General features: G+C 44.3%; 1 protein-coding gene across 7 annotated transcripts in view; it reads right to left on the reverse strand.

Moving 5' to 3' along the window:
- The window catches only part of LRRFIP2 (LRR binding FLII interacting protein 2), a 245,250-nt gene that overhangs the window by 176,554 nt on the left and 42,116 nt on the right, over window positions 1-26,580 (reverse strand). For all 7 annotated transcript variants that reach the window (XM_030205564.1, XM_030205571.1, XM_030205548.1 and 4 more), the window contains exon 2: window positions 21,632-21,776. In XM_030205564.1, coding sequence (XP_030061424.1) covers window positions 21,632-21,721 — 90 coding nt within the window. In that variant the 5' untranslated portion in view covers window positions 21,722-21,776. The remainder of the gene's footprint in view (window positions 1-21,631; window positions 21,777-26,580) is intronic.

The following is a 26,580-nucleotide window of genomic DNA, read 5'->3' on the forward strand; positions in this document are numbered from 1 at the left end:
CCACTGCTAGCTAGAGGAGTCCCTGAGGCCCATATCAATGACTGTTCCACTCCTTCTGTTTGCGTTATCGCTCTCTTCCTCGTTAGTCCTACAAAGCTCACTTTGTCTGTGCATCGCACTCAAGGAGCAGGTCATGCTCCTTGGGTGAGCTCCTTGGGGTGACTGTGCATGTTGAAAATCCCATTGTAACTTTCCCTCTCCTTACTCATTTGCGTGTTTTTATTTACTCATCTTCCTAGCCCCTTGGATGATGTCATGTGCTTAGATCACCTTTCAATTCCCGTTTGCTGGGATCACAGACCCCAGCGGGTCTCCCCCCCATTGTCCCATGATTAGGCCTCAATATCCGACTCCTTTCAAGTTCTCAACTCGTCCCTCTCCCTCTCTCTCTCATCAAAATCAACCATCTCCTCCTGTCTTTTGAATTGCAGTTCACTTAGAAGACTACGGTACTTCTGGATATTCTCACAGAAAACCCTTTTCATGTATTATGTCTTACACAGACATGGCTCCATTGAGGTGAAGAACCTCTTTTGTATCATTGTATTTCCCCTCACTACTCTGCTCTGCTTCTCATCTCTCCCACATTGGTGGAGGAGTTGGACTTCTTGTCCCACCTTCTCTGAATATTTTAGAACTTTCTTTAGATTCTCTCTCTTATCAAGAATTTATTTTTCTCAAATTCAATTTCTCCTTCCCACTGTATCTCCTCCTGATCTACTTCCCTTCTTCTTTTTTACTCTTCTGCCTGGGACTCTTTGTCCCAAACCCTATCTATCTCTTGCCATTTCTATCTATCCTAACTTCCTACTTCTCTGTGATTTCAACTTTCATACTGACTGCCCATGCTCATCATTTGACAAAAAAAAAACACTTTTTTTTCTTCCCTTGTGCCTGGTCCCTGCTTCCCTCCCTTCCCCAGATCCCTCTGATACATCTTCTCCAGTTCTTCTAGCATTTTACCTCCACTGACCCTGTCTGGCACCTGCACCCTCTCCCCATCATCAGCATCTAAACCTTCCCCATATCTCTCTCTGGTGGTGTTGTTGGAAGGCAGCAGATTTCAGACTACACTCCTGGGGCTTCCAAAATGCCACATATCCCCCTTCCTGGGCTGCCAAATCCCCTTACCACCTCTTCTAGGTTCAACTCTGCCTCCCAGTGTCTTACTAAGTCTGCTCCCTGAAACAAGAAACCATTTTTGCGAGGCCATTAAGACTCGGACATGCTTCCAATACCTTCTGGTCTCACCCTCTCTGACATATGCTTTCAGAGTGGGCAGGACCAGCATGGTATTAGAAGCGCACCTGGGTTCTGCATGGCACCGCACTCACTGTACCCCTTATTTTCAGGAAGCAGTAGAGCAGAAGTAGACTTGGTGAGAAGCCGGTAGGACACCGGGAGGCAGAGGCGGCCCCAGAAAAGGTAAGAAGAGAGGTTGACGACCTTGGAAGCAGTTGGGGGTGAGGGTGGGGGGTGGAAACAGCCATACTGAAAGGACCAGGAATTTGTTGCAGCAGGGAAGCAGATTTTTGGCACCCTTGAGGCTTGGCACCCTGAGCCTGTGCCTCACCTGGTCCATGCCTTGAGCTGGCCCTGCCTCCCAGGATGGTGTTTACCCTCCATAAGGAAGGGGGACGAGATCTGCAAGGTGAAAGCAAATGAGTCAATGAGTGGTCCCAACTTCTCCTTGCGGAATACCTTATCGAGTTTTCCTTCTCCTCCGGACCTACGTATGTTATCATACCACACCAGCTCTACCTATACAATCTGCTAGAGGTAGAGAAATGCTGACATTTACCAGCCTTTATACCGGTGGTGTCACGGGTTTGATTCAGTATCTCGACTTGCTGGTTGGGAAGAGACACAACCCACTTGTCTGGACTGATATGGCAGGATAATAAGGAACAAAGTCAATTCCTCCAAGCCAATTGCACTGTCTGGGCTAATAAGCAAACTAGCAAGCATCAGTGGGAGGAAGATCAGAAAGAAAAGGCAAACAGTTCTCCACTTAGCAGTGGCTTAAGGAAAAAATAATGGTGGTTGAAGACATAGCCTATTACAATTCTTACTGTTTTATCAGTACAATTTGCTACAGCATGTCCATTAGGTCTGTGTCACAGTCTATGGAATGGATAGTTTATAAAAGCCCAGGAAATGACATTGTGATATAAAAAAAACTATACAGCAATCATGATCTCTTTCATTTGACGTGATTTTAACAAACTAATTCACTTTTGACTGAAAAGAAAATGTCAGTTAAAATCTCAAAAGCTTTTAAACCTTGATCAAATTTTCCAATGCAGTCCATGTCCCTGGAACACATCTTATGCCATGTCACAAAGCGCTATTAAAGAGGCCTTACTATTTTCAAATGAGCAGCAACAAATATAGCTTTAGGACAAAAAAAATGGAAAAAAAATCCAAACCAAACATTATACTGGACAAAAAGGTTTTTAGTAAGCCAGTAAAGACCTTTAAATTTCAGTTGTGATTTGCCAAGGAAGCCACAGAAATCCCAAGTTATCTTTCTCCCTCCTGACTGTGGTTTTTAAATGTATATACAATGGGCAGTATGCTAAAAACTGAATCAACATGAAACTGGTAAGAAGGAAGACTACAGAAGTTTCAAGTTAAGTTGATTTGGTTACAGGATTTTTGTTTTGTCACTGAAAGGGGGGAGTGGAGGGGAGAGGGAAAGGACTCACGGAATACCTACTATACCTGTATGTTTTTGATTACATTGTAAACTGCTCAGAGTATGTTTAAATAGGCAGTGTATCAAATAAAGCCAAAATAAACTGGCTGGAAGCGTAACTAGTATGGCTTGCTGGAGAGGCTGTGAGGAAATAAGTACTTATTTTTCATATGTGGTGGGAATACAAAAATATTTGAAAGTTCAACAAGGTAGAGGGTCAACCCAGTGACTTTTTTGTTAGGGGCAGAGCATATGGAGTCCCAGATTAAAATGCATTAGACTGACAACCAAAGTGGTGACAGAATGGAGACTGAAGTCAGAGTCACCCCATCAGTGATAGAATTCGTTATATAAAGCCAGGGAGATTATGCGTTTTAACAAGCTGACATAAGGAAAATAACTTATGTACTTCACTTAATATGGAGGCCCTTAAATTAAAAAAAAAAAAAAATTGCTAGTGTAACTGTTCTTTCAAAAAAAAAAACCCTTTCGGATATACCAACTTTACGGTGGTTGGACAGTGTGGTTTGGAGTATGAGAATGCAGACATACCTGTTTATTGTTTTCTTGGATTGTTCAAGTTTGTCTTCATCTGTGCTTTATTAGCGATCTGGTGTTATTGCAAAACATAAGTGCATTGGTGGGACAACTGCAAGAGTCAGCATCCTTGCAAAGGTTCATAATTGGTGTCAGGTGCATTTAATAGGCCCTCTCTGGGAGACATAATTCGAGACTGATCTGAAGGCTTTGGATATGTGGGTTGCTTTACTTGATTTTATTTTCTCTGTCATACAAATCCTGAAGCACTATAGAGTGGAGGAGTGGCCTAGTGGTTAGGGTGGTGGACTCTGGTCCTGGGAAACTGAGGAACTGAGCTCGATTCCCACTTCAGGCACAGCTCCTTGTGACTTTGGGCAAGTCACTTAACCCTCCATTGCCCCAGGTACAAATATAAGTACCTGTATATGTAAGCCGCATTGAGCCTGCCATGAGTGGAAAAGCGCGGGGTACAAATGTAACTAAAAAAAAATATATATATATATATATATATATATATATATATATATATATATAAGAAACAACAAACAAAACCACAAAGGGCAAGGAGAAATCCCTACAAAGAACGAATATAGACCACAAAGAAGGAATTCAACAATGGTAATCAAAGGAAGAAGAGTCCAAGCGAAGAGAGTCTCAGAATTGAAGACAAACTCAATACAAAGACTTGACAAGGAGCCTTGTTTCAACGAGTAAATGCCTGCTTCAGGAGTCATGTAATTTATAGAAAAACAGTCCATCCACTTGTCCAAATTCATCCAAGTTTCATCTACACAGTCAACAGTGTAGTCCACTCTTGGGACACGCTCAGTCACTGTCCTCTGGCAGCACTCCGGTTCTGCCGTCACTACTACTGATTCCAAACCAAGCAGCGGCCTCTCATGTTTAAACTGTACATATTTCTTCACTGCTTTGCCCCTTATACCAAATTTGTTCTTGTTCTGCTAAATGTTTGGAGAGTTATTTTGCATCCAGACAGATGTGTTTGACCCTTTATGCACAACTACTTTCCAGAACTCCACTGGGTTGGATAGAACACAAGTACATGGTTTTTAAGGGGGATACAGTTGAACTCTAAATCTCAAAGGAGATTACCCCAAGACAAATAGATTCCTGAAGCAACAATGGGTTTGGTCTATCTCCAAACATAGCAGAAATTGTATCCGCCTACCAAAGAAGAGGTTAATTATCTTCCAGAGAAGACTGGCTAGCCTACTGAACAGGACTTTAAACTAGGATCAATCAGAATGGGTGGACAAAGCTACAGGTAAGTAAAATATTAAATACTTGTGCAGAAATGGAGGAAGGCAACATTTGGAAAACTATGCCTACTAATGCCCACAGTATGGGAAATTTAGTTCTTGTTCTAGAGCAACAGTTCAGGGCTGGTGCAAACAAGGACAGTGGTTCCAATGGGAGAATGGAAGCAGGAAGTACAGCCTAGCAGCAGAAGGCACAGCAATACAAAACCCTCATACACTTCCTTAATTTGCTCTGCTCCTTTCCCTGGCTACCAGCAGCAAACCACGCTTAACAGGTTTTCACTTCCATTGTGCAAGAGCCGCCAGAAGTGAAAAACAGTAAGCATAGTAAATTAAGGAAGAGTGTTGGGGTTTGTGTAGCCATGTGTCCTGCTGCCGGGCCAAAGTATCAGCCTGCCTGTCTGACATTGCTGCCTGGATGTCTCAGCGCCATCTGAAACTAAACATGACCAAGACTGAGCTTCTTATCTTTCCCCCTAAACCAACCTCTCCTCCTCCCCCATTCTCTATTTCTGTGGATAACACTCTCATCTTTCCTATCTCATCAGCTCGTAACCTTGGGGTCATCTTCGACTCCTCCCTCTCCTTCTCTGCACATATTCAACAGACTGCTAAAACCTGTCGTTTCTTTCTCTATAATATCAGCAAAATTCGCCCTTTCCTTTCTGAGCACACTACCAGAACCATCATCCACGCTCTTATCACCTCTCGCTTAGACTATTGCAACTTGCTTCTCACAGGTCTCCCATTTAGCCATCTCTCTCCTCTTCAATCTGTTCAAAATTCTGCTGCATGACTAATATTCCACCAGGGTCATTATGCTCATATTAGCCCTCTCCTCAAGTCACTTCACTGGCTTCCTATCCGTTTCCGCATACAGTTCAAACTCCTCTTATTGACCTATAAGTGCATTCACACTCTGCAGCTCCTCAGTATCTCTCCACTCTCATCTCTCCCTACATTCCTCCCCGGGTAAATCTCTTTTATCTGTACCCTTCTCCTCCACTTCTAACTCCAGACTCCATTCCTTTTATCTTGCTGCACCATATGCCTGGAATAGATTCCTGAGCCGGTACGTCAAGCTCCATCTCTGGCCACCTTCAAATCTAAGCTAAAAGCCCACCCTTTTTGATGCTGCTTTTAACTCCTAACCCTTATTCACTTGTTCAGAACCCTTATTTTATCATCCTCACCTTAATATTCCCTTATCTCTTGTTTATCCTGTTTGTCTGTCCTAATTAGACTGTAAGCTCTGTCGAGTAGGGACTGTCTCTTCATGTTCAAGTGTACAGCGCTACGTACGTCTAGTAGCGCTATAGAAATGATAAGTAGTAGTAGTAGTAGTACTGTGTTTCTTGCTGCTGCCATCCCCTGCTGCACATTGGAGAGGGAGATGCAGCACTTTTAAGGAAGGGAGAAAGGGAGAGAGGGAGAACATGGAGATGCTGGACCACAGGGGTGGAGATGAGAGGAAGATGACATATTGTAAGGATAAGGGTAAGGTTCATGGACTGGATATACTGCCTTTCTGTAGTACAGCCAAAGCGGTTTACTTATTCTATGCATGTACTTTCTCTGTCCCTACTTAGCTCACAATCTGTATTTGTACCTGGGGCAATGGAGGGTTAAGTGACTTGCCCAGTGTCACAAGGAGCTGCAGTTGGGTTCTCAACCCACTGCACTAACCGTTTGGCTACTCCCAACGTCGGAAAGAAAGGGAGATGCTGAACTACAAAAGTGTGAAAAGAATGGGAGGGGGTGGAGAGGAGAGCAAGGCGCTGGGCGCCACCATTTTAGAAGAGGCGGCACCCGAGGCAGGATGGAGGAGGTGTTGCTCCTGCCCTTCTGCCTCCAACCTTTTAAGAATGTAAGGTATGGAAGGGGCCAGGAAGGGGAGGGGGGGTCACTAGGCCACCAGGGCCATTCTTGATTGGGGAGTCAGGAGGCTTAAGGGAGGGTCACTAGGTCACCAGGGCCATTTTTGCTTGGTGCAGGAGGGAGGGGGTCAGCGGGGGATCAGGATCGAGTCTCCATCGGAGCTGTCAAATGCATTTGACAGCTCGGAGTCGCAAACAGCGATCAATGCACAAAGAGGGGGTCCTTGCAGCTCATTTATATGTGATCCCCTTTGTGCATCGGTCACTATTCGCTAAACCGAGCAGCTGCCTTTGTGTATTGGACTCTTAGCCTCTCTACTATGGTCTTCCCTGAATGCTTCTTTTACCCCTCTGTCATCAAGTGGTCCAACTGATTCTTTACCGGTAGACAGATATAGTGAGGGAATGGAAGAAGACAGGAGGAAAAGTGGAAAAAGGACAAATGGACAGCAACCACTGGAAAGAGTTAGCAGATGACAGACAGGAAAGCAGAAGAGAGAAACAGGAACCAGCATGCTTAGAAAAATAAAATTTCCAGACAACAAAGGTAGAAACAACTTTTATTTTTACTTTATTAACTGGCTTATGGTAGCTTTGGGAATGTGCATTGGGGAGATCTTTGTATTTTGTTCAGTACAAAATGAAATACATTTCTGTTCTTATTTCTCCCATGTTGTGGTACTTGCCAAGTTTGATTTCTTAGGGTTCTCCCAGTTCAATTTTTATCTTCTTATTTCTAGTTCTAATTTGTGATCCCTTGTTCTGTATTTGGTAAGGGTCTGTATTTTATGTCTGATTAAGGAGTAGTTTTCTATTTGCATGTAGTTTCAGTGTATAACTCTGTAGTAGTCTCTCTTGTTCTATCAGTAGTAGGTGTACTGGTGTTCTATGGCCCAGTGCAGTACTGGTAGTGCTGCTTTTATTCATAGGTAGGGTTCATGCTGTTTCAATCATAGGAATTAGTGCTACTGTATGAAGAGTTAGGATTCTGCTTTCCTATGCAGAGGATATATTATTGTTGATACCTAGTTCTGATGACCTGTTGTTTCAAATAATATTTCATTTTGTATTTCGAGAATCCAGAATTGGGCTGTGGATAATATGGTAAAACAATTCTAGTAAAACAAACATTTTCTAGTTTAACACCTGAGGAATTGGTCTGGCCTCTTCTAGTAGGTTACCTGATGGCAAACTTTTACCAGTGGAAGTCAAATCTAGAGTCTTGGGTATAATCCTGGACTCATCAATGACTTATGAGCCTCAAATTACTCAACTATAAAGTAGTACTATTTACAAGTTGAAACAACTGCAGTTATTTATTGAAACAACTGTATTCTGAACAAGGTGCATTTACCCTATTAGTTCAGATGATTGTATTATCTCTTCTAGACTATTGTAATATCCTCTATTTGGGTCCACCATCTAGCTTTTGAAGAAATTGCATTTAATTCAAAATACTTCAGCTAGGCTAATTTTTAGGCTAAACAAGTTTAGTAACATTTCTTCTTTTATTGCCAAGCTACATTGGCTTCCTATTAATGAACATATCATGTTTAAGATAGCCTGTTTGACTTTTTAAATTATATTTGGAATTGCGCCTACAATGCTGATTGAGTCTGTTTCTATTTCTTTACCGCTGTTCTCTTCTTGTTTACAGAATCTGATGTTGTTCCGACCTCCTTCATTTAAAGGAGTCCATTATACCAGGTATTTTACCTCTCTATTTTCTCAGGCTTCTGTATCATTATGGAACTCTTTACCATATATTATGAGAAGTGAAGTGAATTGAATTTTCACAAAAAGTTAAAAACGTTTTTTGTTTGGGAACATTCAAAATCATTTTTGTAGTATTTGAATTTTTAATTTTGATCATTATTTAAGAGTGATACTCATTACTATTTTTATACTGTTAAACTGTATGATGTAATTTTTATGATGTCAACGTACCAAATTTGTAAGCTGAATTGAACTGTTTTAGGGGATATAGCAAGTAACAAAAGCTGTATTGGTACTGGAAGGAATAAGGGAACAGTGCAGATGAACACTAAGTCCTGTGAGAAAGAGGTACGAGTCCTGACAGGACAGAAACTGAAGCTCCAACACTCTGCAGGCCGAAAATCACCACCAAAAGACCATTTTCAAGGTGAGATACTGATCAAAGCAGCCCTCAGTGGCTCAAAGGGAGCTCCTGAAAGCAGGTTATGTACCAGATTCTAACCCCAAAAGGAAAGAGACAGTTGAATGGGAGACTGCAGATAAGCGACCCCCTTCAGAAACCATGCAATGTCCCCATCAGCTGCTAGGACAGCGTTTTTCAACCAGTGTGCCGTGGCTGCTCCCCAGGTGTGCCACGGGAATTCGGGAATCCCCATGACACTGCCTGATTTTCTTTTTTTTTATCGTTTGCAGCCAAGCCTTCTTTCTTTCCTTCCTTCATACTGCATTTCTCTCTCCTTCCTCCCCTTCACGAGTGCGAGTCAGCAACTACAGCTCTCCTGACACCTCCTTCCCTGTGGGTCCGAACACCATTCCCGCTTCTTCACATGCCCGTGGCATTTCAAACCTGTCTCCTTGCAGCAGCAGTGATCAACACACGCTGTCTGCAGCTGGCCCTGGAAATTTTTCTCTGCATGCCCCCCCACCCCCGCTGATGCAATTTCTTATTTACAAAGGGGTCAGGACGTGGAAAGGTTCCAGGGCCAACTGCAGACAGTGTGTGTTGATCGCTGCTGCAGCAAGGAGACAGGTTTGAAGTGTCACAGACATGGGAAGAAGCGAGAGAGGTGTTTGGACCCTGGAGGGATGGCAGTCAGAAAGGAGCAAGGAGGCAGGTTTGAAGCACCGTAGAGTTTGGCAGGGGGAGAGAGAGCTGTTGGATTCACAGGGAGGGAAGGCAGAAGAGTTGTTGGACATGTGAGGGGCAGGAGAGATGCTAGACTAGCAGGGAAAGGGGGCAAAAGAAAATCTGGACCTGTGGGGGGGGGAATATGAATTATGGAGGGGGGCCTGGGGATGAGAAATACCAAGCTACCCAGAGGGGTTGTGATAACTACCAGGGAGCAACTGGGCAAAGAGGGGGAGATGCCAAACTAACCAGGGGGACAAGAGAGAGGGGGAGGAGATGAGATGTCATAGTGGGGGAGAGATGTGGGACTATGGGAGATGGAGGAAAGGAGGATGCTGGACTCACAGTAGCAGAGACATAAGCTGAACTAGGTATTGGAGAGGATATGGGAGAGAGAGTGAGATACTGACATGTGGTGGGATGGAGGGAAGATGAGAGATACTGGACACAGGGTGAAGGATGAAGAGAAGAGACAGAGATAGTGGACCATGTGGGACGAATAGGACCACATTGGGCAGAGAGGGTAGACAGATAGAAGCTAAACATGGGGAGGGATAGGGACACAGAAGGGAGATATTGGTTATGGAGGAGAATAGGGGCAGGGACAGAGAGGGTCAATGCTGGATAGAGAGAGGGCAGGAACACAGATGACCAATGCTGAACTTGGGGGGGAGGGGGAGGTTAGGGACTCAGAAGGGAAATACTAGACTTGGAGGAGCCTATGGTCAGGGAAAAGGGTGATGTTGGATATGGGGGCATAGAGACACAGAGAAATGATAAGTAGTAGTTGGGTGATGCTGAACAAGGGGGGGGGGGGTAAGGATAAAGAATGGATATGTTGGGCAGGGGAAGTGAGATGCTGAACGTGGGGGCAGGATAGATATAGGGACACATAGGAAGATGGATAATAGATATGGAAGACAGGCTGCACATATAGGGAAGAGAAAAGGGGAGGCAGGCTGCACATGAAGGGAAGAAAATTGCAGAAAGCTGAACATAAAAGATCAGTGCCAAGCAGACAAAGCAGAAGGTGAGAAAAAGAGGCTTTGGAAACAGAGTTAAGAGCACAGACAGAGGAAAACAGAACCAAAGATTGGGAACAAGATGACTGGATTAATAAAAATCACCAGACTACAAAGGTAAGTAAAATTATTTTATTTTCAGTTTGGTGATGGAATTATGTAGGTGTTAAGAATTTACATCTGTCAGATTTATTTGCACTGTACAGGAGGACATGCATTTCTTTCTATTTCTCTGGTGCTGCACGACATGCAGAGTCCTTCATCTCCGTTTTCAGTTTTTGTCTGCAAGTTTTTTGCTGGTCCGTATTTTGTATCAGGCGAGAGTCATGTTCTGCACCTGCAACTGAGGTCAAGGATTCTGCTGGCATGTGGTGTCTGTGTAGGTATTGTAACAGTCCATCTTGTTCCAGACTCCCAGTAGCAGGTATACCGGTATTCTAATTTGTAACAGTCCATCTTGTTCCAGACTCCCAGTAGCAGGTATACCGGTATTCTAATGTATTTCTTTTTTTTCTTTTTTGCAAAAAGGTTTTTATTAAATATAAGAACACAATCAAGAGGCGCGGGTCCGGTGGAGCCATGCAGCAAGATGGCCGCCACGAAGTGAGCTCTACCAGACCCCGAACGAAGCCCCCAGACCTGATGGTTCCAGACCCCCTCTCATAAGACCACAAAGTTACCTAGAGCTGGTGGAGGTGGGTGAGCCAGGGAAGAATGGTGGACAACACTCAGCAGGACCGGGGGGAGCCGTGGGAGCTCCATGAAAAAGCCGTGAATCAAGATGGCGGCCAGGGACGGAGCGAGGTAAACCTAGAGGCAAGAGACCGCTGCTTTTTAACATATTTATAAATGATCTAGAGATGGGAGTAACTAGTGAGGTAATTAAATTTGCTGACGACGCAAAGTTATTCAAAGTTGTTAAATCGCAAGAGGATTGTGAACAATTACAAGAGGACCTTACGAGATTGGGAGACTGGGCGTCTAAATGGCAGATGACGTTTAATGTGAGCAAGTACAAAGTGATACACGTGGGAAAGAGGAACCCTATAGCTACATAAGGCAAAGTTCCACATTAGGAGTCACCGACCAGGAAAGGGATCTAGGTGTCATTGTTGATATGTTATGTTGAAACCCTCTACTCAGTGTGGCTAAGAAAGCAAATAGAATGAAAGGTATTATTAGGAAAGGAATGGAAAACAGAAATGAGAATGTTATAATGCCTTTGTATCGCTCCATTGTGGGACCGAACCCTGAATATTATATTCAATTCAATTCCGCATCTCAAAAAACATATGAAGGCGTATTTTCAAAGCACTTAGCCTTCCAAAGTTCTATAGGTTTCTATGGAACTTTAGAAGGCTAAGTGCTTTAAAAATAAGCCCCATTGTAATCTATTGAACTTTGTAAGGCTAAGTGCCTTGAAAATGAGCCCCATAGTGTAATTAGAAAAGGTACAGAAAAGGACGACAAAAATGATAAAGGGGATGAGACGACATCCCTATGAGGAAAGGCTGAAGCAGCTAGGGCTCTTCGGCTTGGAGAAAAGATGGCTGAGGGGAAATATGATAGAGGTCTATAAAATAATAAGTGGAGTGGAACAGGTAGATGTGAATCGATTATTTACTCTTTCCAAAAATACTATGACTAGGGGGCATGCAATGAAGCTACAAAGTAGTAAATTAAAAACAAATCTGAGAAACTTTTTCTTCACTGAACGTGTAATTAAACTCTGGAATTCGTTGCCAGAGAATGTAAAAGCAGTTAGCTTAACAGGGTTTTAAAAAGGTTTGGATGGCTTCCTAAAGGAAAAGTCCATAGACCGTTATTAAAATGGACTGGGGGAAAATCCACAGCTTATTTCTAGGATAAGCAGCATAAAATGTATTGTACTTTTTTGGGATCTTGCCCAGGTACTTGTGAAATGGATTGGCCACTGCTGGAAACAGGATGCTAGGTTTGATGGACCTTCGGTCTGTCCCAGTATGTCAATATTTATGTAGTAACTGGATGACCTGAGAAGTGATCACTCTGGAATTCACTTTGGAGTCGGACCAGACAGACCAACCAACCAGGTAACAATGGACTCGAATGCTCTGGCAGCACAAGTGCACCACCACCATCACCTTAGAGAAGGTGCCTAGGGGCTGTCACTAAACTGAAAAGAAGGCCCCAAAACTGAAAATGCAGACCCCAACCCCTGGGCAGTGGAAGAGGATCCTCCACCAGGAGGCACTGGAGAAACACATACCATGGCAGGTGAGGCCAGTCTAGTGCCATCAACAGGACCAAACAAGGGTGATGCACAATCCTTCACAAGAGACATCCTATCAGAGACCAAGTAGGGAAGACGTAGAGGGGCTCCACCTACGGCCACATTAGAACCAGGGTGTCTACCCCTGGAAGGCCAGCTCCCTCAGCTGACTGAAGAGTGGATCCTGAATGTCATGAAGTCGAACTGAGGAGTGCTGCAATGATCCAAAAGGAGCTGAAAGGTCTGTTGCCTCAGGTCCCATCTCTTGGATAGAAGAAGGAGCAACACTTCCACCTGTATCTGGTTCTTACCCGCAATATGAACCGCTGAAAGGATCTGCAGATGGATCTCGCCCACTGACAGATAAGCTGCCTCCAGGGCCATCGCCTGACTCCTGATGCTGCACACCACCACCATGGCAGTGTCTGACATCACTCTGACCTCTTTCCCCTCAAGGAGTGGCTGAAACTGCTGCAGAGCTAGGTGGCCCACCAGGACTCCAGGAAATTTATGGACCAGGACTTTTCCTGGCTCAATCTGGTACCCTTAGCCCCCAGGCCCAGATAGTGATCTCCCCAACCGAGGAGACTTGCATCTGTGGTGACCAGAATCCACTGCAGGGGATCCAGAGGAACACCTCTCAGCAGGTGAATCAGACTGTCCCACTAGGATAGACCAAGCCTCGCTTCGGGTACCAGAGGCAAAGGACAATGAAAGTCCTGTGAGGCTGATGCCCACTGGGACAATAGAACTCACTGCTGAGGGTGCATATGTAGCCCCCGCCCAAGGCACCACCTCCAGCATAGCGGTCACAAAGCTGCAAGTAATTCCAGACCATGGGCTCTGGTAGATCACAAAACCAGTGAAACTGCGCCCGGAACGTCTCTGCTTCCTCCTCTAAAAGAAAAAAAACATCCCTCTGGCCATGTCAAAGCAGACTCCAAGATACTCCAGGAACTGATAGGGCCAAATGGCTTTTGGGCCAATTCACTACCCAGCCCAGGGATTCCAGGAGGAAAATGACCTAAAAGATAGCAAGCTGGCCTCAAAAGTCAGGTTAGACCGAATCAGCCAGCCAGGGAAGAATCTGTATATCCTGATACCGGAGATGAGCAACCACCACCCCCATCACCTTGGAAAAAGTGTGGGGCACTGTAGCCGCACCAAAGGGCAAGGCCTGAAACTGAAAGTGCCATCCCAACACACAGAAATGCAGATATCTCTTGCGATGATCTGCAGTAGGGAAGAGGAGGTAGGCCTCTGAGGACCAGGGAAGTCAAGAACTCCCCCGACAACACCAAGGTGATGATCAAGCAACGCATTTCCATCCAGAAGCGCTGGACTCACAAACAAGCATCCACCCACTAGAGATCCAGGATGCAGTGAAAAGAATCACTCTTCTTCAGGACCATGAAATAGATAAGTAAATGTCCAGGCTGTGTTCCACTACTCCTACAATTGCACAGATGCTGAAGGGTTAGAGCAACAGTCTGGCACTTTAGAGCTAAGCTGAGGGGAGAGGTCATGAAGGAGTCTGGATTGGCTTGTCAGGGGCTGAGTTGACGTATGAGGCTGCAGATGCAAGAAGCCTGATCTACTTAAGTCTACTTTTCCCTGCAACCCTTGCTTTAGCGTTTGATTGCTGTTATCTGAAGCCAGTTTCCCTCTCTCTCTGTTTGGGCTTGTGCACTGTGTTTACATGGAGATTTGCTTTCTCTCCTCGTAGCTCGTAGTTTTTGTGCGAGTGCTGGGTGTTCCCAGTGTGTGCTTGATTGCCTCACTACACTGCACCTGGGTCTATTCTGTGCTTGGCTGGTGTTGTATTGTTTGTGGTAAGCTTGTCCCTTGTATCGTTCCAGGTTGTTTAAGTTTCCCTTTCCTCTTTATTAACCCTTTCTCTGCAATGTAAGCCCTGCTTCTGGCAGGTTGTGTTTTGAAGCAGTCTTTTCCTTTTGCCTGCTTTTATTCATTCTTTGCTATGTCTGTCTCCTGTTTCTGGTGAGCACTGCTCCTTATCTGATCTGTGTGTGTTAAGGCAACTTTTCTGTTTGCTTACCTCTCCCTTACCTTTGAGTGCTGTGTGGCACAGCCTTGTTTATTCCTATATATTCTTAGGTGACTTTCCCTTCTCCTTGTGTGCTCTATGGTACAGCCTAGAGTGTTCTCTTGTTTGGCTTCCTTTATCCTTGACTGCCGGTGGCACAGCCTTGTTTCCTATAGGAGCATCTGTCAGTCCCTTTTCCCTTGCGTTCTTAGCTAGCGCTGTGTGCGTTGCTGGTGCTCCTGTCCCTTTGGGGACCCCTCGTTCTTTCTCCCCTTCCCAGTGTATAACTTGGTTCCTTTTCGGCCATGAGGCCCGCAAGCTTGGACTCTTTGCGAGTGGGGTCCCAATAGGCTGTGAGGCCCGCCTGAATGATCTCCCATTTTTTGTGGTGCTAGTTGGTTGTTGTGTGTGGGGGGGGCTTGGTGGCTGAGGTGGTGCGTAGGGCCTGTTCGGTCTACCCTAGGCCTTGGCCTCGGCTCAAAGGCTCACGACCAGATTAACAGCTATCTCATTGCACAGCATAAATTGAAATTCTTATTTTTGACCGAGACTTCGCTCAAGAGTATCTTATCTATGAGTCACTTCCTCCTGGCTATGATGCTCTTTTTTCATTTAGAATCACACACAAAGGCAGTGGCCTAGCACCTATTTTCTCCTCTGAATATCAATTTTCTGAAATTTCTACCTCTCTCTCTTATTCTGAGCTCTTAGTATTGAGAATTTGAGCCCATTCCATTCTCCATACTTTGCTTTTTTTATTCCCCCCTCCACGTTTTGCTTTTTTTATCCCCCCCCCCCCCCCCCCAATCTCTGTATGCCACTGGTTGGTATTCTTGTATTCAGTCCATCTCTGAACCTACTGTCATATTTCCAAACGTATCAATTCTTGGTGACTAATATCCACATTGACCAACCTTCTCACCCATGAGTTTCTCATTTTCTTGATTTCCTCAGTGAGCTTAACCTTTGTCAGTTGATTCAGTTTCCTACTTATCGAGCTGGCCATACACTGGACCTTGTTCTGTCATCAACAACTTCCCAGTTTACTCTTGCCATTCCTTACATCTCCCCTTTTCATGGTCACATCATTCAGCAAATCTCTTTCAATCTCACACTTCCACTTCCTGTTCCATTTACCCACATTGGACCCACCAGCTTTTTGACCCCAAATCTTCAGCAGGTTGATTTAGATTCCTTTGATTCTTCTACATTTACCCTTCCTGATGACCTCCATACCCACCATGCAGGTCTTTTTCTGCCGTCATTTACTATGTTACTCATTGGATGATCAAGTTGCCCTTTTGCATACTTCCTTGTCTTGCTCCTCCTAAGCTCATCTCTTCACGTTATCCATCTAGAAAGCCACAGTATCACCCTGGTCTTCGTCTTTTGAAACGTCAGGCTCGGATGGCAGAGCGCTTATGGTGTAAAACTCTGGCTAACTCAGATTTGTCTCTATGTAGAACCCGTCAGCGCAAATACATTTACCAACTAAAAAGAATTACAGCATTTTATTTCACCCTCACATTAAATAATGCTCCTAACCTCTCCACCCATTCCTCAAACTTCAGTTCAACCTTCTGCTGTAGTACCAAGCTAAGAAGCATATTTTCATCTAAGACTTCTCATCCTCTCACACCCTTTTCGGTCTCACATTGTTCCTCCTGGTCCTCCTTCCAACCCCAGACTACTTTATCACTTTCAATTATTCTTCACCACATGAAGCCTTCCTTTTACTCCCTTGACCCCATTCCTTCATCTTGGTGAAATAACACAGCTTGGATTTCTCCTCTCTGTTCTTTCCATAATTAAATTTCAGCCTCTCTCAAGGTCAGTTTCCATCACCCTGAAAATCTGCTGTAGTGTGGCACATTCTAAAAAAAATCTCCCTAGATCCATCAGTTCAATAGGCCGGTCTCCAATTTGTGTTTTACTTCAAAAATCTTAGAGAAAGTTGTTTTTGACCAGTTGCTTTCCTCTGCTGGAAAAAAAAATTGATTCTCCATCCCTGCCAATCCAGTTACAGGATGAATTTCAGCACAGACACCGTGCTTCACCAGTGTTATCAGCGATATTCTCTCCAACTCTGATAAAGGCAGAAGTGCCCTTGCCATCTCTTTAGACCTCTCCCCTGCCTTTGACTTAATTGACCATGACCTTTAACTTTCCTTCCTTTCTTCTTTGGGCTTATCTGGGACTGTTCTGGCAGGGTATTCCTCTTTTCTGACTGACCACTCCTTTAGTGTCTTATCCATCTCCCCTACACTTCTTTCCTCTATACCTAAACCTCTACCATGTGGTGTTCTCTGAGGGTCCATTCTTTCCCTTCTCCACTTTAAGTTGTTCCTCAGTTCACTTGATGGAATCATACAGGAATATGCTATTTCAGTCTACATTTATGCCGATGATATTTTACTCATTTACTATATCAATCCAGAAACACCATCCTTAAGTAATCTTGTCTTGTTTGACCTCTTTGGCTAACTGGCTTTCTGGTAATCGTTTAGTTCTTAATACCAAAAAACCTTTAGCCTGCTGGCTCACTAATACATCTTCTGTATCTAGTCAACCACTTCCCTTGCTTGGATCGCTCATTTCTTGTTGAATTTTTTCACTACCTAGGAACCACACGACTCCCACCTCATCTTCAAGAAACATATCTCTTCTGTTGTCAAATCTTTTTTGTGAGTTAGGACAACTTTGAGCGCTTAGATCATATTTCAGTCAGGATATTTTTCATAGTCTATTTTATCTCTTGTAATTTCCAAATTAGATTACTGTAATATTATCTTTGCTGGTCTTCCTAAATTTTCTCAAAAAGTTACAGTCAGTTCAAAATGTTGCAATTCATCTTCTTTGCTGTGCCAAAAAATTTGAAAGGGCTACACCCCTTCTTAGACTTCATCATTGGCTTCCTGTTTCTTCCAGAATTCATTACAAGATTCTTCTATTAACGTTTAAATCTTTGCAAATTGGCACCCCTTCCTATTTGTCCACTCTTACAATACCTTATACGCTGACACGAACATTACGCTCCTTGAACGTTACCTGGCCCTAAATTTGTCCAACAAGAACATAACAGGAGTGGCCTAGTGGTTAGAGCACCGGTCTTGCAATCCAGAGGTGTCCAGTTCAAATCCCGCTGCTGCTCCTTGTGATCTTGGGCAAGTCACTTAACCCTCCATTGCCTCAGGTACAAACTTAGATTGTGAGCCCTCCTGGGACACATAAATATCCAGAGTACCTGAATGTAACTCACCTTGAGCTACTAATGAAAAACGTGTGAGCAAAATCTAAATAAATAAATAATAGACATCGTGCTTTCTTTTTCTTGGCCCCAGCTACTTGGAACAGTGCTTCACTGTTTCTTAGACAGGAATTGTCCCTTACTAGATTTAAATCTCTTCTCAAAACTTGGTTGTTTTCACAAGCTTATAAAGTCTCTCCCAACAAGGCCTGATTCTCACGTCTGTGTGTGTCTGTCTGAATGCCTATCTTGAATGACTGTTTTCCTCTATCCTTTCTAATAAATGGAATTCCTTTCCTGCTTTTATTATATGTATTTTTAAAATTGTAAACTGCCCTGGTTCACTCATCGGTTTTGTGCAGTATAGCAAATTGAATAAACCATAAGCCATATCTACAACCAGTAGAGAAGCCACAACCAATGGCAACCTAAGATGCTGTCACTGAGCGGGAAGCCAGATGGACCATATCGCAGACGACATCGGGCGAAAAAGGACGTCCCTGCTCCAGGTGAGAAATCTCCGAGGACCCCAGCAACCACAGGAATCAATGCAACATGAACCTATGTAATCGCCACAAATAGCAGCCTGAATGCTGGGGCCCCCACCAAAAATGCCAGGTGGAGCTGCTGCTGCAGCACATTCTTTTCATGGCGCTCCATAAGTGCCGAGCTCCCTTGGACAGGTACAGCACTCGCCTTCGTGACTGCTGTAACCAGAGCATGCACCTTCAGAAAGGCCTTACAGTTCTTAACCTTCTCAACAAAGACAACAGACACGATCAAGAGCCCCAGTCACCCCAAGGAGACCATCCAGGGGCTCCCACTCTGCCATCATGCAGATGAGGGCCTTATGGAGTGGAGAATGCTTTAGAGCCCCAAGGGGCCTGCTACAGGAGCATAGCCAAGGCCCCCGTAATCTTGTCTATCAGACAAAACAGCTTGAACCCACTGACTGCTTTTCTAAAGACTCCCATCAGAGAGGGTCTTTGGAACCAGAGCCCATGAGGGACTTGGAACCCATGAGGGACTGGGAACCCAAGAGAACCTGCTAGTCCTCCTCCACTCCCACCGAAGAACCTGGACCCTCGAAAACTACCCAATCTGTTCTATGGCACAAAGACCCCAAAACAAGGCTCCGCCAATCCCCCAGGGGCCCCCCCACAAGGTTAGGGATAGAGACGGGACCTGTGCAGGGCATGCTTAACCATCTGGGTCAAGCTCTGGAGCCACCGGGGCAGGACTGAATAAATCCCTGGTCATTTTATTCTACCTGTGAATTGAGAGAGAAAGAAGGATTCTGCCAATGTGCCTTGGCAAGAACACTGTGAGGAGGAATGTATCCATTTCAGCTGGTGGGGAGAGAGGGGCAGGAACAGTACAGTAAAATGCTCAATGAGAAAAAAAAAAAAAGACAGGCAGACTGAAAGAGTCACATTTGAACACTATAAAATAAATCCACTATCCCTCCTCAGCTGTTGGCTCTGCAGACCACACAGCTAGTGCCAGTCAGCATGTCCTACCACACAGCTCACATACGCAGCCTTACCTGACTGCCTCAGCCTGGGGCTCCAGCATATTGTCCCCAGCTCTCTCTGGGTGCGCCTAGAGGGAAATTCCCTACTTAGTTCTTTACAATATCATTAACCCCTGACAAAGGGCATAAAGTTAAACAAGAAACTGTCAGCATGACCTACCACCTGCTGAAGGTAGAGGAAAATACTGGATTGTTCCAGGGAACCCCTCTTCTTATACTTGTGATTTCACTGGCAGAATTCAGTTTTCTCTACCTCCACCAGCTGAGGCAGCAGCAGCTTCAGCTGACATCAGGAGAAAACCCCCTCACCCCTCCCCGGGCCATTTCCAAAGTCAGTAACAGTCCATCGCACTGTGGGCAGAGGGAGCCAGCAGTTGTGCTCAGCCGCCAACTCTGATAGGTTCAGAACCACCTGCTGCCATGCCTGCACTGTGCAACTAGAGCCATTACCCAGCACTCACTGGGTTTCTTTAGCCCCACTGTCAGGCTATCAGATGTGGGTTTCCTTTTTTCCCCACTCTCCTCTATTTTTTTAAGCTGTTTGCTTTGCCTTTATTTTTTTAAGCTAGCTTTATTCCCCTGAAAACAAGGGAATAATGTTAGACCAGACAGCCAAATGAGATTTCCTGTGGGCTGCCTGGAGCTGCAGAAAGGCCAGGGAGGAACACCCTCAAAGGAGCATGGGGGGGAGCACCTCACCCTGACTGGGGGTTGCAGAGCCAGGCTCGGAGTTCTAGCAGGTTCCATCCATGAATCAGAAACCTGGGAACAAGGCCGTCAGGCTCTACCTAGCAGTGTGGTCTTCGCCTGCATAGCTGGGATCTAGGCCAGGCACCAGGTACACAAGCCTGCATAACCTATCATCTAATGGATGTACAGAAAATATTGGAGTTTTCTACTGAGTACAAGTTGTTATACTGAAGATGTCACTGAGAAAAGTCTGCACAATCTACTGTCTGCTGATAGGAAAGGGATACAACACAATCGTACAGGATAGTGCTAAGGAATATAAATATAAATGTTAAAACAAACAAACAAACAAAAAACATTCTTTCACTCTCACAGGATAAAGCCAAATGCTCTTTTATGAAAACTGTCTTCTATAATACAATATGATTTTTCTATAATCATCTCATCTACTAATTCATGTGTTAAAAACAGCTAGCCAGATAGCCATCATCAATGTGGTGCACACACGTGTAACAGTATTTTCTGGAGAGTTAAGAAATAATCACAGCTAGCATTAATTTTTAAAGATTCTTGTATAACTAATTTGTCCAGTAAAATGAAAAATAGGTCCCAAGTTAAGCCTCTCACTACTGATTAGCAAATTATATAAACACTAGTAAAACAGGCCCGTTTCTGACACAAACTAAACGGGCACTAGCAAGGTTTTCCTCGGAATGTGTATGTTTGAGAGAGAGAGAGAGAGAGAGAGAGAGAGAGAGAGAGAGACTGTGTGTGTGAGAGATGGAGTGTGTGTGTGAGTGAGAGAATGAATGAGAGACAGATTGTGTGTGTGTTTGTGTCAGAGAGAGAGAGAGTGTGTGAGAGATAGAGTATATTTGTGTGTGAGAGTGAATGTGTGTGTGTGCGAGAGAGAGAGAGAGTGAGTGTGAGAGACAGTGTATGTGAGAGAGAGTGAGTGTGTGGGGCTCCGAGTACCATGACCCCCTCCTTCCTCCACTCTGAGTTCCAGGCCCCCCTTCCGTCCAAGGTGTAGGCCCCCCCTCCCTTCCTCTCCATCCTCTCCTCCCTCCCTCTCCTCTGAGTTCTTGGCCACCCCATTCCCTCCAAGTTCCATGCCCCCCTCCCTCTACTCCAAAGCATGTTCCATGCCCCCCTTTCCTCGGAGTGTGTATGTTTGAGAGAGAGAGTGTGTGGGTGAGAGATGGAGTGTGTATGTGAGAGAGAATGAGTAAGAGAGACAGAGTGTGTGTGTGTGTTTGTGTCAGAGAGAGAGTGTGTGTGTGTGAGAGTCAGAGTGTGTGTGTGAGTCTGTGTGTGAAAGAGAGAGTATGTGAGAGAGAGTGTCTGTGAGAGACAGAGAGTGAGTGTGCGTGTGTGAGAAAGTGAAGCCTTCAAGCCTTGAAGCATTCGTGCTCTCTGTAAGGCTCCATCTCCTCAATTGACGACATGTAGTTCTGGAATGTTGCAGGAATGCTTCAAGGCTTGAAGGCTTCACTTTCTCGGCTTCAGAATGTTGGAGGTGCGTTTTATTATATAGGATTTCTTCTTCAAAATTTGATGTTCATCTTTAAAAATAATTTAACTAGATTTTAAAGTAGCAAACCTCTCTGGCTATATGACTCAGAGCTTCATCTTCAGCAGAGAATCTGTCTTTGATAGGAGTTCGTTTTCTTCCAGATCCTGGTGTACCCATCTTCAACCAAGATTAATTTTGTTTCAGGTTGCCAGAATAAAGTCACAAATAGGGTCTGAAAATAAACAAAAAGTAAAGCAAAGTTACTCAACTGTAGCAAGTGTTCTCTAAGGATAGCAGGCCAAGTATTCTCCTATCTGGGTGACGTCATCTGACGGAGTCTGGTGCGGATGCTGACAAGCGTATACAGCTTTAAGGAAAGCGCTAGAAGCGTCCCACCACATATGTGCATGCAGGTGCAGGCTCCTCAGTACTTTAACATAGCTGAAGGAATATAACTCCTAGGAGAAGGGAGGGTATGTGAGAATATTTGGCCTGCTGTCCTCGGAGAACAAACAGGCCAATAGTATTCTCATATCTGGGAATTCCTAGCTACCGGGCTCACCGAGAACAATGCTAGGACAATAGGGACTCAAAACGTCAAGGCCTAGAGGTTAATCAACCTTAAACTATATACAAACTATCTGTGAAGGTGCAGCCTGGAACAAAATAAAATTGGGCCGAGTAGGGTGGAGTAGGATTCTAGACACTAAACAAATTCTGCAGTACTATCTGACCAAACCGGCTGTCACATTGGATATTTTGCTCTAAGTAGTAATGAGATGTGAATGTGTGGAACGAAGACCAGGTTGCAGCTTTGCAAATCTCTACTATGGAGACTGACCTTAAGTGGGCTACCGACACAGCCATAGCTCTGACATTCTGAGCTTTAACATGACCCTTCAGTTAGTCCAGCCTATGCATAAGTGAAGGACATGCAATCTGATAGCCAGTGCATTTGCTGATGGATGTCCCTACCCTATTGAGATAAAAAAAAACAAAAGGCTGGGTGGACTGTCTATGGACTTTAGTCTGCTCCAGATAGAAGGCTAAGGCTCACTTGCAGTCTAAGATATGCAATACACTCTCGCCAGGATAAGAATGCGGTTTTGGAAAAATGTTGGCAGAACAATTGACTGGTTAAAATGAAATTCCGACACTACCTTCAGAAGGAACTTAGGATGAAATCTGGTATAAGGTGGATCAGCTACTAGAGCTTGAAGCTCACTGACTCTGCAAGCTGAAGTGACCGCCACCAAAACGCAACTTTCCAGGTCAGATACTTCAGATGAATTAAGTGACTCAAAATGAGCTTTTAACAGTTAGGTGAGAACGCCATTGAGGTTTCATGACACTGTAGGAGGTTTGAGCGGGGACAATGCCAAAAGCAAACCTCTCATGAATTGAGCAACTAGAAGCTGTACAGAGATAGGGTTACCCCTACACAAGAATAAGCATTGATTGAGTCTGGTTTGAAAACCAACTCTGTAAGGGTTCATCTCTGTGCACAGAGGAATAGGAGGAATTCAAGCAATTTTTGTGTAGGGCAAGTAAGGGAACTCATACCAGATGGCAAACCTCCTCCATCTGAAAGAGTAGCCACCTCTTAGTTGAACCTCCTGGAAGCAAGCAAGATCTTGGAGACACTCTTAGAAATTCAAGGACTGGAACTCTACGCTCTCAACATCCACCATCAAGGCCTGGCAAACCCTTCTCCCAACCAAATCCAAAATCCAAGCCTCCCTACCCAGGGGAGCTGAGACATGAGTCCTGGAGCTTCTGGATCATTTGAGTGCGAATTCAACCACTAGAGAGTGGCATGGCAATTGTGCCCTCTCAAATCCAGGAGCCTTCTGGATATGATATTGAGTATCTATCTTCTGTGAAACTACCTGCACGAGAGGGAAATTCCCAATTCTTCGTCAGTGCATCCTTAAGGATAGGGTACAATGGTACATGACTCCTTCCTTTGGAGGAGATACAAAGTCCAGGACAGACAACATCTCTTCCCTAGGCTCCTCCTCAATCTCCAACTTAAATGGGATGGCCGAAGCCATCTCCCTAATGAAACCAGTAAACGAGAGGCTCTCAGGTGAGATTTTCGTCTCTCCTGAGGTGGGGAGGGGGGATACCGTAAGACTCCTCCTGCGAGAAGTAATGCGGATCATCACCTGCCTCCCAGGAGTGGTCCAAGTCTGACTTCTCACTGTAATTCTATCGGGCAGAGTGAGAAGCTACCCTCTTCAGCTCAGTGGTACCATGCCCATAGCCCAGAGGATGCCAGGGTACAGCTGTACTCTCAGACTCTGGGGAAGCTTCCTTTCCTGATGTAAAGAACAGTGCCACATGGGTGGATGCTGACACTCTTCAAAACGTCGGTGTCAAGGACTGCTTTTCGGGCAAACTAGGGGCATCAGGAAGGAGCCAAGGCTAATCTGCAACTAGCACAAGTGCCCTCGATGCCTTAACAGCGTGCAGCTGAAACATCTGTGCCAGCTCCTCCCTGAGCATGGCCAGGTACCGCTCATCGAAGACAAGCATCAGCAAAGGCTGAGAAGATGGTTTGGAGACAGCCTGTGATGAAGTGGAAGCTGGAACCTGGCTGTTCAAAGACTGAAGCATCGTCACCTTGTATATCACAGAGGCCATAGCAAGGTGCAAACCCTCCATATATCTAGTTTTAATTTTAATACAGCTATTTTGCATTTCTTAAGCTGGGAGCAGATTCAGACTTGCAAGACAGCTAGAAATGTATTTTTTTTCTGGTAACTACCCTTTCTGAGGCTGTAGAAATTTGTGGTTTGACATTTGGCCTATGCTAACGTGTGATAAACAACCAAGAGCCAGAGACTCCTATGACTAAGGACACCTGCAGTATCCATATAAACAATCAAAAGGAGAAGTGGGTGTGGATGAAACTGTAGCTTCAGAAAGAGGGTGGGGGCAGTAGTATGGTGACTTTAACCATCATCTAATAAAAACTTATGCTTATGTACATGACAGGCTTTAAACTGTCCATACAATGAGGGAATACATGATAGAAGCTGGAAGATGGTAGAAAGTGCTGGAACAGGATTCACCATAAAAGGAAACAGAATATTCTGGAAAGATGCATATTTATTAGATAGCAAGGTAATTAAGATACTAAAGAAAGAAAGGTATATAAGAGGGAAAAGAATTGAGGATGGCAAGCCTCTCAGTATGTCTACATTAGCAGGTGGACATATTGACAGCTCCCAGGGAAAACTCTGTTTTTATTTGCTACATATTGGGATTTTATTTGTTGATATTTCAATTACTGAGTGGCTTCTTTGACTATTTGAATAAACATTTATTACGTTTAATACTTATTTAGTAGCCAGAGTTTTTCTTGCCTGGGGTTCTGCCTGGGGGAGAAAACATTTACTCAAGGGTCCACCCCCCCCCAGGAGACCTCCAGAAGGCTACTCCTGTCTCTGAGGCAAAGACAGGAGTGCAACCTCTACCAAAGAAGGGAAGTGATCCTCTCAATGCCAACGCTGCCAATGCCTTGATGCTCCTGGCATCGTGCTTCAAGGGGGACTGACCTCATGAAGCCACCGGGGGCCGTCTTAACATTGAAAAAAGAATTGCAGCCAAACTAAACTCCTTAATTTTGAGTGTGAAAAAGGGGGAGAACTCAACTAGAGGTCAGTTTTCAGTACTAAAAAGAGCCTCAAGAGCTGCGCAAAAAGGAAAGCAAACCCAAAGAGCCAAAAAAACCTAAGAAAGTAAGAGAAAAAGGGTTAAAATGAAGGCATATGAGGAAAATAATAAAGGAACACGAGGAACCTTTATCGGAAGGAACAAAAAATATTCTGTATCGCAATGCAACCTCTCAGCTCTGCAGAAAGGAACAGACTGAGGATCCTGCACTCATGCATCGGGCAGGAAGGCACCTGTACATACACAGTGGGTCGCTGCTAGAATTTTCCTTAAAGCTGTATACACTAGTCAGCGTCCACACCAGGCTCTGTCGGATGACATCACCCAGATGTAAAAATACTATCGGCCTGCTTGCCCTCTGAGAATTAATCATATCTTTTTTACATATGCATTATGTTTCAGTATTTGTGTGTTCATCTTTCTCCCTTTAATTACCCTCATTAACCTCCAAACTGTCCAAAATATTTTCTAGGAATTTTGTCCTCCTGCTGGCTGAGGAATGGAAAGGCAATAACCCACAAGAATTAACTCATTAATAGCGATACTAATTGTGTACACATCTCAATATTCTTTTATGGACATGTAGAGCAATATATTAAAATTGTTTACAAATTGCTAATCCACTAGAACATGGACCTAGCATTACGTAGAATACTAAATTTTAAAAAATCTTCAGTTTCTGAAGAACAAAAAAGAGAGATGGTTCATGGCCCAAGCATTCAAGAAAAGTGGGCAGTTACAAAAAGAGCAAAACAAGATAAAAAATATAAAATTTATTTTATTTGTTACATTTGTACCCCGCGCTTTCCCACTCATGGCAGGCTCATCAAAATGCCTCTTCATTATATGAAATGTGGAAAAGTTAAGTCTTACCTGATAACCTTCTTTCCTTTAGTCCTATCAGACCAGTCCAGACAAGTGGGTTGTGTCCATCTACCAGCAGATGGAGACAGAGGAAGAAAATAGTCCTCAATAGTCCCTTAAGGGTATTATGCAGTACAGAACGTTCAGTATTTTGAATAGCCAAGCAATGGTGCTCAAAATCTGACTGTTGGCCAATATAGAAACTTCAAGACCAAGTGACTCAATCAGATCATAACCTTACCAGCTACTGGGGCATATACTCTACTAACATGCAGATATTTCACTGAGTCAGGAGATGTGCAACATACAATAGGTTAGGAAAAAGTTAAAAAGTAGAATCAGTGATATTTGAAAAAATACAGCTTGTAAGCAAAATAAAATTAATCAACCAGAGGGGGATTCTGGACTGGCCCAAAAGGACTAAAGGAAAGAAAGTTATTCAGGTAAGACATAACTTTTCCTTCTATAGCATCTTATGAGACCAGTCCAGA

The sequence above is a fragment of the Microcaecilia unicolor genome, chromosome 1 (genome assembly GCF_901765095.1).
Source record: "Microcaecilia unicolor chromosome 1, aMicUni1.1, whole genome shotgun sequence".
NCBI lineage: Eukaryota > Metazoa > Chordata > Amphibia > Gymnophiona > Siphonopidae > Microcaecilia > Microcaecilia unicolor.